The 12,756-nt window shown below is 40.4% G+C and overlaps 1 protein-coding gene across 6 annotated transcripts in view; it reads right to left on the reverse strand.

The window, feature by feature from the left end:
• The window catches only part of WDR35 (WD repeat domain 35), a 51,053-nt gene that overhangs the window by 12,644 nt on the left and 25,653 nt on the right, over positions 1 to 12,756 (reverse strand). For all 6 annotated transcript variants that reach the window (XM_056343911.1, XM_056343909.1, XM_056343905.1 and 3 more), the window contains 6 exons: positions 7,290 to 7,359; positions 6,506 to 6,559; positions 4,619 to 4,728; positions 2,837 to 3,047; positions 2,180 to 2,260; positions 1,910 to 2,046 (listed from right to left, as the gene is read on the reverse strand). In XM_056343911.1, coding sequence (XP_056199886.1) covers positions 1,910 to 2,046; positions 2,180 to 2,260; positions 2,837 to 3,047; positions 4,619 to 4,728; positions 6,506 to 6,559; positions 7,290 to 7,359 — 663 coding nt within the window. The remainder of the gene's footprint in view (positions 1 to 1,909; positions 2,047 to 2,179; positions 2,261 to 2,836; positions 3,048 to 4,618; positions 4,729 to 6,505; positions 6,560 to 7,289; positions 7,360 to 12,756) is intronic.

Raw genomic sequence — 12,756 nt, forward strand, 5'->3', positions numbered from 1 at the left:
CGGTAAATTCAATTGATCTGCAACATACATCATCCTCTTTGTTGCATTCTAGCAGTAAGGGCACTGTCCTGTTCTGATCTAGAATATATTTGCTTTATATCCAACACTTTTAATCCATCTCTTCTGTATCAATGTGACACATCATATATTTCCTTGCATAATGAAAATTAAGTTCATGGCAATTTTGGAGCAAGGTGAACATTTGATACATATTTTGTGATTTTACAATATAAAACTTTTCCAAGGTGCAGACTTTCAAAACTAATAGTCATTTTGTATTTAATAGATGGTATTAGTAAAAAGCATGAACAACTTCAACACTCCAAAACCCTTCAGATAGTTCAGGACATAGTAAAAATGAAGACTTGCAAAATTAACATTTTACTCTACATACTCAAACTAATAAAACTACAGTACTATTACAGAAACTTTCAACATGTAGCTATCACATCCCGGGTTTCAGAATGTACGTTCTGGAGACAAAAGCACAACTCAATAGGAAGGAATGCTTTTTGGCACAAACTTTTAAAGCAAGTTGTGTTGGCCAGTCTTTCAGCAATTCTAAATTCCCCTTTGAACTGTCAGAATTAACAGAGAACTCTCACCACACCTTGATGCAAGCCAAACGTCTAACACAAAGAAATCCATTAGCTTCAAAACAGCCAAAATTACTAAAGAAAGGTACAGATAAAGAAATAATCTCCAGAGAGTTAAAGAGAATTGGCATCATTCAACAAGTAACTTGTCAATGGAGTTTTAGTTTCTGCTACTGACTTCTCATTAAATTGTCTACTGAGGCATTTACTCTTCCAGCCCTTACAACACAGGATATTAAATAGATTTCCAGAACTCCTGTTTTCACAGGTTTACTCTTGCATGTTTGCTGTGCAGGCTTTTCAGGTTTAGTTTAATAGCTGAGTGCATGTTATGTTTAGTTTAACCAAACCAGCATCTCCTTTTCTCAGATTACTTCTAAGAGGCTGCATCATAACATGATTGACATACCCAGACCTTCTCATTCCTGTCCTCCATAGCCTGTCCAAAATGCTACAAGGTTAATCAGCTGCTCTTATTATCATTCTAATGCATTCCCTTTACTGGGTTTTAAGCTCTTCATTATTAAGGTTCAATATAAAATACCTAAATAAATAAACACCTTCTCAACTTCTGACTATTTGAATTTTGATTTACACCAAAAGTTAGCTTTCTGCCAGCTTTTTAATTTCCTTTAGATTCACCCTAAAAGCATGGAGATTTGTTTTGGGGCTCATATAGCATAGAGCAAAAAGGTATCCTGAGTCTGCACTTTATACCAAATTACCATGGCACACAGCAAGTTTACATTCTAGGTAGTACAACATTTATAAAATTATAAGAGTTCCAATTTAAGAGCAGCCCACTTTTTTGGGTTCAAGAACTAGAAGCCTGGGGAAGAACTGGTCCCAAGTTCTTTTTTTCAGATGGCTGCTGAGGAGTCTTGAACACTTGCTCAGCATCTCCTGAAACATGAATTCTCAAATGCTTAGGAACAAAACCCACATCATCTTGCATTCGGGAAATCGTACTGCCACACAGCTTGAAACTGCCCAAACACACCAATTGAAAAAGAGGTGGGAAGCCAGGCTAGCCGGGGACTGCAAGGCTCTTTGGGCCTTCCCTCAACACTGTAAACTCCTTTGGATGTGATTCAGTCCAGTGAAGAGACATGCTCAGTTAGAACAGCAGCCCTTCAGACTGCAGTTGAGCATGGTTACCTTTTTTTTTTTTTTCTTTTTCCTGAATGATTCTGTTTAAAGCGTATCCTGCTTTTAATTTGAGGTTTTGTACTTTAATACTAGGTCTATCTGAACAGGAAAAGAATACAAAAGAACACAGATTTAAACAAAGTTGGCTTATAAAGAGATCTTACCAGAGTCTGGGATGTGGATTGTCTTCTATGAACTGGGAAGATTCCTCAATGCCAACTTTTTCAATCAGTGCTCGACTGTCTCGTAATGACCGAATCTCAAAATTGAGGATGTAATCTTTGTTAGGATGTTCAGGATTCTAACATAATGGATAAAGAAACATAATTTTATTCCACGTCACCTTTATTTTCACTCAACATAATAAATATCTACATTCAAATCATTAAGACTGACACCAACTTTTCCTACAAAAAAAAATTAGTTATACTTACCTTTAATATTTCATCCAGAAGAACAGATTTGATTTCTAAATCTTCAAAATTGCAAATATATCCAGAAGTTTGTATAGGTTCCTTGAAGTTAAATAAGTTACAAAGGAATTAACTTGTATTCTGCCTGATTAAATCCTAACAAAATCTGTTAGGTATACATAAAAAGACTTTCTTCTTCTCCAAACTAGACTTTAATTGCATTTCCAACAGGAAACAAATATTAAAAATCATTAACATTGCCAATTCCATATACACAGTCATAACTAAAAAATTTCATGTTTTCTGTAACTAAATTATGAGAGATAAAAGGAACACTGGCCAATATTTAGATTCAGCTGAACTGTTTTACAAATACCTTTACTGAAACTGTGTCTCTGTTTTCCAAAGTATACAAAAAAATATGCTCCTGAAAATATATCACATATTTAAGAAAAATACGACAGCACTTTTATCTTTCCAGGACTGATAGTTCATTTTACTTATTTGTTCCTAAACCACATTCCCACACTAGAGTTGACAAAATTTTGAGATTTCCAGAAGCAGATTTATTCATATAAAGACCTACCTAACTGAACAAAAAGCACAAGAATAATACTATTCAACATTAACTTATGAGCAAATTTGTAAAATGACTAATTTACATATGTTAATATTTACCTCTGGATCCAAGTTTCTGAAAACATACATTCTTGTTTTCTCCATCATTGCAAACAAATCTGGGTTATCTTTGGCCCATTTCATATCCCAGACATCTTTGCGTTCCAGTTTCAGCGGCTCACCTATCACTTGCTGTCCTGTACTGTCCACTACCCGTGCATCCAAGTCAAAGAAAGTCAAAACACCTGAAAGGTCTATGACAGCAACACGACTACAAAAAAAAAAAAAAAAAAAAAAAGGAAGAAAAAATAAGACAGCTAAGTAATATTATTCAAGGTTGTAAACCTGAAATCGTTCCCTAAATTGGCACACTCAGGACAAATTTCCCCTCTCATCTAATACTAGTATCATTCCATAGATGCGGTGAGATGCATGTGATTTTCATTTATCTGCACAGCAAAAAGAGACCAGAGACATGGAAATAAGTTTTTTATCTGCTCATACAGGACTTGGCCCTGGCAAAGGGTCTGAACTATGCCCATTTTTCATCCATCATTTTGAAGATCCTTAGTACTTCAAATATCAAGCTGAATAAATTGCAGGTTCTGCCCCTCATCAAACTTTTCTTGACAGAGCCTAAAATTACCAATCAAACAGAATTGTTTTTTATTATTTACTAGAGGAAAATAAAGCAGATTCTTGAATTAAAGAGGCAGTGCAGTGGATGCAGGCTGTTAATATCTAAAACAGGATATCCTGTTTTTCTGCAAAGGGTATTCTTTAGGTTTTTTCCAGACAATATGAAGTATAATCCAATTACTCTTTGAAGTAATTGAAAACATGGGAAAAATATAATTTCTAAAGGTTTACATACGAAAATTTTGAGTTACATTGGTGTTCAGTGAATCACAGTAGCCTGTATTTACTACGATGCCATTTTAAAAGCATTTCTAAATATTGAAAGGTATTTAAACACCCTTAATCCCTATTAAATTTTCAAAAGCAATTTAGAAAATTAACTTCAAAATGCTTAGGGATCTGAGCCTTTTTCACTAGCACAAAGTCATTTAGGAAGGAAACAGCTTGGATTCAAAACCAAATTAATGTGGCTCTGACTAAACCACACTAAAGTGAAGCAATCTATTTTTGGTATATACCTAAAAAGGTGAGTGATCTACACATGCATTATGAATTTCATTTGACATTTTTAATCACTTCAAAATAATTTTATAATGCCTTAGAAATCCTCTTTAATCAGTATATTTTTGCATTTTCTGCCAAGACTCTTGTGCTTTTTCTTGAAAAAAAAAAAGAGCTGTTGAGTAGAAAACAACTTCAGTATTGGCACAGCTGAAGCTTAGGGAAACCAGTCTTGCCAGAAGCATTGCCACCAGCTACAGCTTGTAACAATGGAAAAGTAACATGGGATGAACAAAGGCATTAGAAGGTCACAGGAATAGAAAGAAGGCTTAGAGATGTTATGACATAATTTTTTGGTTCATGTCACAGCCACAGGAAGCTTACGTTTGGTTCACGTAATAAAACAAAGATACTTTCATATATATGTTTCCTTAAACTTCCCATACAGACTCTGAAGAGTTTAAAACATAAAGAGGGCTTTACTAACACAGTCTCTCAGAGCAATCTGATGACTGGCCAGATTTAATTAATTAGTAACAAATAAATAGTTAAGCAACCATTAACAACAACTAGAATAAATAGTTTATATTAAAATTAGTACAAAATTATTATAGAATCATAGAATTCATCGAATTAGTATTGTCACAAATTGTAGTGGTTTAAAAATCTGATACTTGCATTAAAAGCAAATCCATAACTTACCTGGAGTTGCAGTTCAAAGACAGCTGATATGCACGACAGTTTAGGGTATACTTCTGTACTATACTAACGCTAGGAAGACTGTATCTCTGAATCGTGCCAGATTCTCTTGCCTAGAGAAAAAGCAATGCTTGCTTTAGAAAGGTTTTATGTCTATGCTGTTCTAGACAAAGAAGTTTTTGCGTAAGTGACAGAGCAGGAGTGGAAAGAAGGAATGTCATCACCCTAAAAGTTCCAAATTCAACTGTTTACACAAGATACTTTAAGATGCTACAATTAAAATCCCTGATTTGAGCAGATTTGTAAAAATGAGCAGCCATAGTCCACATACAGCCCACAGAACAGTTTCAGAAGCCAAACAACTCCCCATGAACCTTCAGACATAATCTACATAACAAAAACAGATCAGTAAAAAGATCCTTGTCCCACACTGGTAAAACTGCTCAAACAGTTCCATATGACAGTATCAGCTCAGGTCTGAAAGCAGTACAGCTGTGTTCATGTAGTGTTGTCTGTGTGCTACAAACTCTCACCAATTACTTCAAGACCTGAGCTAGCTTTAAAAGTAAATGCTGTAAAATATACTGGTTATTCAAAGGCTTCAGCAACAGCAAACAGATCTAAGTACCAATGTGGTTTATTTTGCCGAATGGCACACTCCTGCCTTATGCTCAAGACACTATCAAGACACAGTCTAAAATTAGTTTGACATCCCTGGACTGAAATGATCACTGCCACTATTTTCTCATGGTGTTTCTGTAGACCAAACAACAGATCCAGTTTGCTTTACCTACTGTTTAACCCTTATCCTGGAAACGAGTTCATATTAAACTTTAAGGTAATCCAAACTCTGTTGCTTTTTTTTTTCCTCCCCAAAGCCATCCCTAAGATCCTCAGCATAAATCACACCTTTCATCTTTGGCTTTTTCACAACTGTATACCCTATAAACTGAAAAGCAGATTTGGTCAGAAGTGTTAGAAAATCTGTAATATGCATTCAGCTTCAGCACATTTACCCAGATCTGGTCCCAAAGGCGTTTCCTCTCATTCCTTTCCTTTTAACCAAACTCACTGATTAATTATTCTCGTAACTTCATTTTTCTGATTTTTCAAGCACAAAGAGAATTCTATAGTCACCTACTAACCATCACACTTTTTTCTTTCATATTTTCTCCCCATGACCCACTGATTTCGTAAAACCCAGCCAAAAGATGTTAAAAAAAAAAAAAAGTCACTGGAGCAGAAACATGGGAAAACAAACGTTCAAGATCTTTCTTGGGAAGGTGGATGAAATGAATACACAGTGCTCTTTTTCCATCTTTGTTCTGCTCTGCTAGTTTGTTTTAAAGCTGACCCATATTCATCTAGTTCATCTAGTGAGATCACTTTTCAGATTGGAAAAAAAAAATGCACCTGGTCTTTGGCATGATACGATACCTCATACATAATACGTATGTATAATCCATACATTTTTTATATATATATATATCATACTACAAACATGATATTATCTATCACCATATGTTATACCATTAATATGTAAATAGACAAACTTTGTAAATCTGTGTGCACTTACATACAGCCCAGAAAAGAATTCTGTAATCTGAGTTCTGGGAAGTAAGTCCTGACCTGGACTTCATTAAACCCTATGTCTAAGTATTAACTCAGGCAACTAGTCTGTACTTAAATTGTAAGCACTTGGTGAACCAGGTCTCCTAAAAAAGAGTCCAGGTTAATGGAAGTTCTTTGAGGACGTGTAGAAAGAGATTTCATCTGTGTAAGGTCTGAATTTAGACATGCTTTGAAATTATGACTACTTATGAATATATTGCAGAAAAATCTCCTGCCTACAAGCACAAGAGGCAGTTAGGAGTTAATCATGTAACTTACCACAAGTAGTATCTTATCAGATGCTGTTATTGCACAAATTGGATCTCTTGTTCCCTGAAAGTATACAAGTGATATCAGTATCAGTTTTAATGCAACAGTAAGAATGTACTGCTAAAAAAAGAAGTTTTATTTAAATATACAAGAATGTTGCCAAGCATCCACATGAAAAGGGGCTATATAACCTTGTCAGTATACAGTATATGGATGGTTTATGATATTAGTAGCCTTTGTTATGGGAATCATGATGACAGCAACTTTCTTCTCCTGCTCCTCCTCCAGAAAAATAAGAAACCCAAAATATAACAGGTGTTTAACAGAAAACACAAGGTAGCAACTATCCCTGACTCGTGAGGCTTGCAATTGATTTCAGGTACAGTGGTAAGCACAAAAGCAAGCACACACACACTCAAAAGTGAAAAAGGCTGATAATACTAGAAAAGATTATAAGGGTTACTGAGTTTCAACAGGCTTATACTTTGTTGAAGTAATGGGAGCTGCTTCTCACCAAGATAGCAGGTATCTACATACTGGACCCCAGCATATACTTTTTCTATGTTCCCTGCGGTTTGGTGTGTACTTCCAGTAATACATAATGACACAGTAACAACGCACTAACAAAAGGGAAGAAAAATAACACTTATGTCCAAAAGGTAGAACTAAAGGAAAGTTTAACTATGACCACTTCTACTAATGAAAATCTATGAACATAAATAAACCAATGCTAACTACTTTTCTTTCAAGCTACTAGGGATGCCACAATAAACTAGTTCAAAACATCACTCACTTCAATAGCTCTGCTGTAATCAAGGCGTCCATCTGCGGATCCTGAAGAGGCATCATCAATATGATAAATCCTGTAGAAAAGGAAAGTTAGAATGAAAAGCGAGTCCAAAGAAAGGATCATTTTTGATAGAATATAGGTATTTTCAATCCTTGGAGAAGAAAACATTGCAATTGGAAAAGAGAATAAAAGCTATGTCTGTTCTTATGTTCCAGTAGTATCCCCTTTGACAACCCTGGTTTATACTGATATATAGTACCTTCTTTTACTGTTACAGCCCGTATGCCAAGTCCACCACTAAACCATGTCCCTAACCACTGCATTTTTTTTAAAACACCTCCAGGGATGGCGATTCCACCACCTCCCTGGGCAGCCTGTGGGCAGCCTGTTCCAATGTTTGACAACCCTTTTGGTGAAGACATTTTTCCTACTATCCAATCTATGCCATGATCAGCCAGAGTCTCCAGGAGAATGCTGTGGGAGATGGTGTCAAAGGCTTTACTAAGGTCCAAGGAGACAACATCCACAACCTTTCCCTCATCCACTAAGTGGGTCACCTTGTTGTAGAAGGAGATCAGGTTCATCAAGCAGGACCTGCCTCTCACAAACCCAGGCTGGCTGGGCCTGATCACCTAGCTGTCCTGCACATGCTGAATTGATGGTGCTCAGGATGAGCTGCTCCATAACCTTCCTCAACACTGAAGTCAGGCTGACAGGCCTGTAGTTCCCTGGATCCTCCTTCCTGCCCTTCTTGTAGATGGGCATCACATTGTCTGACCTCCTGTCTTCCAGGCCCTCCTCTGTTAGCCAGAACTGTTGATAAATGATGGGCAGCAGCTCGGCGAGCTCCTCTACCAGCTCCCTCAGCACCCTTGGGTGGATGCCATCCAGCCTCATAGACTTGTGCATGTCTAAGTGGAGCAGCAGGTCACTGACCGTTTCCTCCTGGGCTGTGGGGACTTTATTCTGCTCCTCCTCATCCCTGTCTTCCAGCTCAGGGGGCTGAGCACCCAGAGGGAAGCTGGTCTTGCGATTGAAGACTGAAGCAAACTGATACATCACAGGTAAGATGTATCAGACAGAAAGACATTCGCTATCTAGAATCCCTCTCCCTTAGACTGACACCTTCATTTTTCCTTCCAGGGCTGACCTTAACTTTACTGACCCATTCTATGCTCTGAAAGTTTTCTCCCTCAGATTGAGATCCAGTATAATCAGATATTAACACACATTGTTCTCACATCTTTTTCTTCACCCTTGAACACCACAAAATGTACATGTATGCAGAGTGATCAGTGAGGTGGAGCATTGCTGATAGGTTTTGTTCTCCAGCTGTTGAAGCAATTGAATAATTCCCATTTTACAGGCCTTTTACCATCTTAACCTCCATTTTACAGACAGGTACCAGTGCATGAAGTGCACATATTCTGATCTCATGAGGAGTTTATCCTGAAAAAATAACTGAGTTTTAACAGTATAAGTATTTTGTATGCTTAAGTCATAAATAAGATAAAGTTAATGATTAGAGCACCAGAGTCAGACTCAGGTAAATTCTCTACTCCTGCTTCTGTCATCAGTTGTAAGACTTTGGAAAAACTATTTTTCTCAGAATGCCTCAGTTTTCTTATGTACAAGATACGTAGGTGTCTGAGCAATACTGACAAAAAGTGCTACTGAAGGGTTTGGAATTAGTATTTTTCTTGATTCTCTTCAGGAGCAGTGTTTAGTTTGAAGTACCCTGCCAACAATAATTTGACCAGTGTCATCATCATTGTTTTCAGCAGACCCTGGAAATATCCCTGATTCCCTTGTCCAGTTCAAACTTTCATTTTACAAAGGTTAGTACTGAAGTTCTGCACTTTTCTTCAGCTATATAGTCTGTGTACATGTGTAAAGGCATTTAAACTACTCATAGGAAATCTGCATTAATATTTAACTCAATGCACTGCTTACTAGGTTTTCTGTCACTTAACTATCAAGTCTTCCTTCTTTTTTTTTTTCCCAGTATGTCTACAATATAGCCGTGATGTAAAATCTCTGGAAGATACGGTTTCCAGGCCCTCAACATCACATCTCAGCTTCTTTTCACAGTTTGGATGAGGTAAAGAGGCTGTCAGTGGCATTTCAGAAGTTTTTCTGGCAGCAATGATAGAGTCTGAGTTTTATAACCAGCCCTAGATGGAGAGTTTCTCAGTGGAAATAGGAGATACACTCCCAGGACATATAGCATTTTTAGTGTTTTGAAACATGAAATGATGTACTGAGCCCAAGTCCTTGCAGAACAGTCCTCCTTAGAGCACAGCAATACTGGCTTTGACTGAGGCTAGATTTACCTAGAGCAAGGACTAAGCTGTCTCTCAGGCAGTTTGCAAATATGGGGAAAGTTTCAAAGCTGTTTGCTCTACTCTTCCACATCCAGATATGGGGAACTGACACCCATAGCAACTGCAGTCCTTCCAAGGGCTTAAAATCAAAAGCTTGTAACCCATGAGGATCACCCAGTTATCCCACACAAGCTGCATTGATGGTGCTCGGGATGAGCTGCTCCATAACCTTCCCTGGCACTGAGGTCAGGCTGACAGGCCTGTAGTTCCCTGGATCCTCCTTCCTGCCCTTCATGTAGATGGGCATCACATTGTCTGACCTCCTGTCTTCCAGGCCCTCCTCTGTTAGCCAGAACTGTTGATAAATGATGGGCAGCAGCTCGGCGAGCTCCTCTACCAGCTCCCTCAGCACCCTTGGGTGGATGCCATCCAGCCTCATAGACTTGTGCATGTCTAAGTGGAGCAGCAGGTCACTGACCGTTTCCTCCTGGGCTGTGGGGACTTTATTCTGCTCCTCCTCATCCCTGTCTTCCAGCTCAGGGGGCTGAGCACCCAGAGGGAAGCTGGTCTTGCTATCAAAGACCGAGGCAAAGGAAGCATTGAGTACCTCAGCCTTTTCCTCATCCTTTGTGGCAATGTTCCCCATCACATCCAATAAAGGATGTGGATTATCCTTGGCCCTCCTTTTGTTTCTAATGCATTTGTAAAAACATTTTTTGTTATCTTTCATGGCAGTGGCCAGCCTGAGTCCTAGCTGGGCTTTCACCTCTCTAATTTTCACCCTGCATAACCTTGTGACATCTTTATAGTCCTCCAGAGTTGGCTGCCCCTTCTTCCAAAGGTGGTAAACTCTCCTTTTTTACCCCAAGTTCCAGCCAAATCTCTCTGTTCGGCCAGGCCAGCCTTCTCCCCCACTGGCTCATTTTCCAGCACATGGGGACAGCCTGCTCCTGTACCTTTAAGACTTCCTTCTTGAAGAAGGTCCAGCCTTCCTGGTCCTCTTGGCCCTTCAGAATTGTCTCCCAAGGCACTGTCAACCAGGCTCTCAAACAGGCCAAAGTCAGCCCTCCACAATTCCAACGCAGTGGTTCTGCAGACCCCCGTCCTTCCTTCCGAGAGCTGAAAAATCTGTTATCTCATGATTGCCATGCCCAAGATGTCCTCCAGCCACCACATCACCCACCAGTCCTTCCCTGTTTGCAAACAGCAGGTCCAGCGGGGCATCTCCCCAGGTTGGCTCACTGACCAGCTGTGTCAGGCTGCTATCTTATGCTCCAGCAACTTCCTAGACCGTTTCCTCTCTGCTGTGTTATATTTCCAGTAGACATCTGGTAGGCTGAAGTCCCCCAGGAGAACAAGGGTTAGTGATCTTGAGACTTCTCCCAGCTGCTTGTAGAATGTTTCATCTGCCTTGTTGTCCTGGCTGGGTGGTCTATAACTGACTTCCACCAGGATACCCACCTTGTGGGCCCTCCCCCCGGTTCTTACCCTTAAACACTCAACCCTACTGTCACCATCATTGAGCTCTGGGCAGTTGAAACACTCCCTGACATACAGAGATACTCCACCGCCTCTCCCTCCTTGCCTATCCCTTCCAAAGAGTTTGTAGCCATCCATTGCATTACTCCAGTCATGCGAGTTATCCCACCATGTTTCCGTGATGGCAATCATGTCACAGCCTTCCTGCTGTATTATGGCTTCCAGCTCCTCCTGTTTGTTGTCCATGCTTCAGGCATTAGCATAGATGCACTTCAGCTGTGCTATTGATCTCACCTCCAACCCTGGCATGCTGCCCCCAGGCTCATCTCTAACAAGCTTGGTTTTATTCCCTTCCCCCTCAAATTTAGTGTAAAGCTCTCTGTGAGCCCTGCTAACTCCTGACCTAGAATGTTTTCCCACTTTAAGACATGTAAACCCCACTTGTTGCCATGTAAATTGACCCACGATCAAAAAGACTAAATTTAGCCATTGACAACAAGCCTGGAGCCAGGTATTGATCTGTGTGATCTTCTGATTACACACCCCATTGTTCCCTGCAACTGCCAGGATAGAGGAAAACACTGCTTGTGCTCCTGATCTCTCAACCAGTCATCCCAAAACCCTGACATCTATCTTGATTGCCCTCAGACTTGTTGTTTGGACTTCACTGCCAACTTGAAAGACCCATGATGGGTAGTAATCAGAGGGCCACACCAGACAAGGGAGTTTTCTAGTGACAGTCCTTACCCGCCCCGAGGAGGCAGCAGGCTTCCCTATGGGTTGGATCTGGTTGGCATATTGGGCTCCCCTTCCTCTCAGAGCAGTTGCCAATGACAACCACCACTCTCTTCTTTCTAGCAGAGCTGGTCATGGTGTGTGGGGTTGACTGTCCCTAGGTAATTCCTCCTACGTGGACAGGCTTTCATCCACATTATCATTTTCCTGGCCTTCAGCTTCCAGAGCCACTGGTATGGGAAGGTGAATCAGGCCAGGGGGGGTGATCCACCTGCTGCCCCAAGCAGGGGCCTGTTTCCATTCTCCCCATCACTTTAGACCCCTCCCATCTGCCTGGTGGTGAGCAGGTAAGGAAGCCTCCCCTTCTTGTGATGTGTCCATATGGTGCATTTGGCTCAGTGACAGCAGAGAGTGGCTCCACTAGTCTCTCCCTCTCACACTCCCTGATACTCCTTAACCTTTCTATTTCCCCTTTCAGCTCTGCCACCAGGCTGAGCAGACCTTCGTCCCCCCTGGTTGCACCTCACACAGGTGTTATCTCTGCTGCCCTCTGGTAGCAGTGACAGCCTGAGGCCCCCCTGCAGCCCATGACCTGGGCTGCTGCATGGTTACATGGGAGCTCCCGTCTGGGTCATCACATGCCTTCTGGCACTGGCTTTTGGCCGAGTGGAAACCATGGCTGGGTTTCTTCTGCAGGGGTGATGACCACTTCTGAAGCTCACCTTTTTGAGCAGTTAGAGGGATAGCACCCTTCCTGCAAACTGCCCTACGACATAACCTATAAAATTTTATTCTGCAACAAAAAGTTCCTGCAAACCATCAGCTGCCCCAACTGTCTCTTTTCAAACATGCACCTCCATAATTCCTCAGGCCCTTCTCCATACTTATGGAGAGCTTCATCTTGACATCCACAAAACTTACATATCACTGTA

Source organism: Falco biarmicus, chromosome 6 (genome assembly GCF_023638135.1).
Source record: "Falco biarmicus isolate bFalBia1 chromosome 6, bFalBia1.pri, whole genome shotgun sequence".
Lineage (NCBI taxonomy): Eukaryota > Metazoa > Chordata > Aves > Falconiformes > Falconidae > Falco > Falco biarmicus.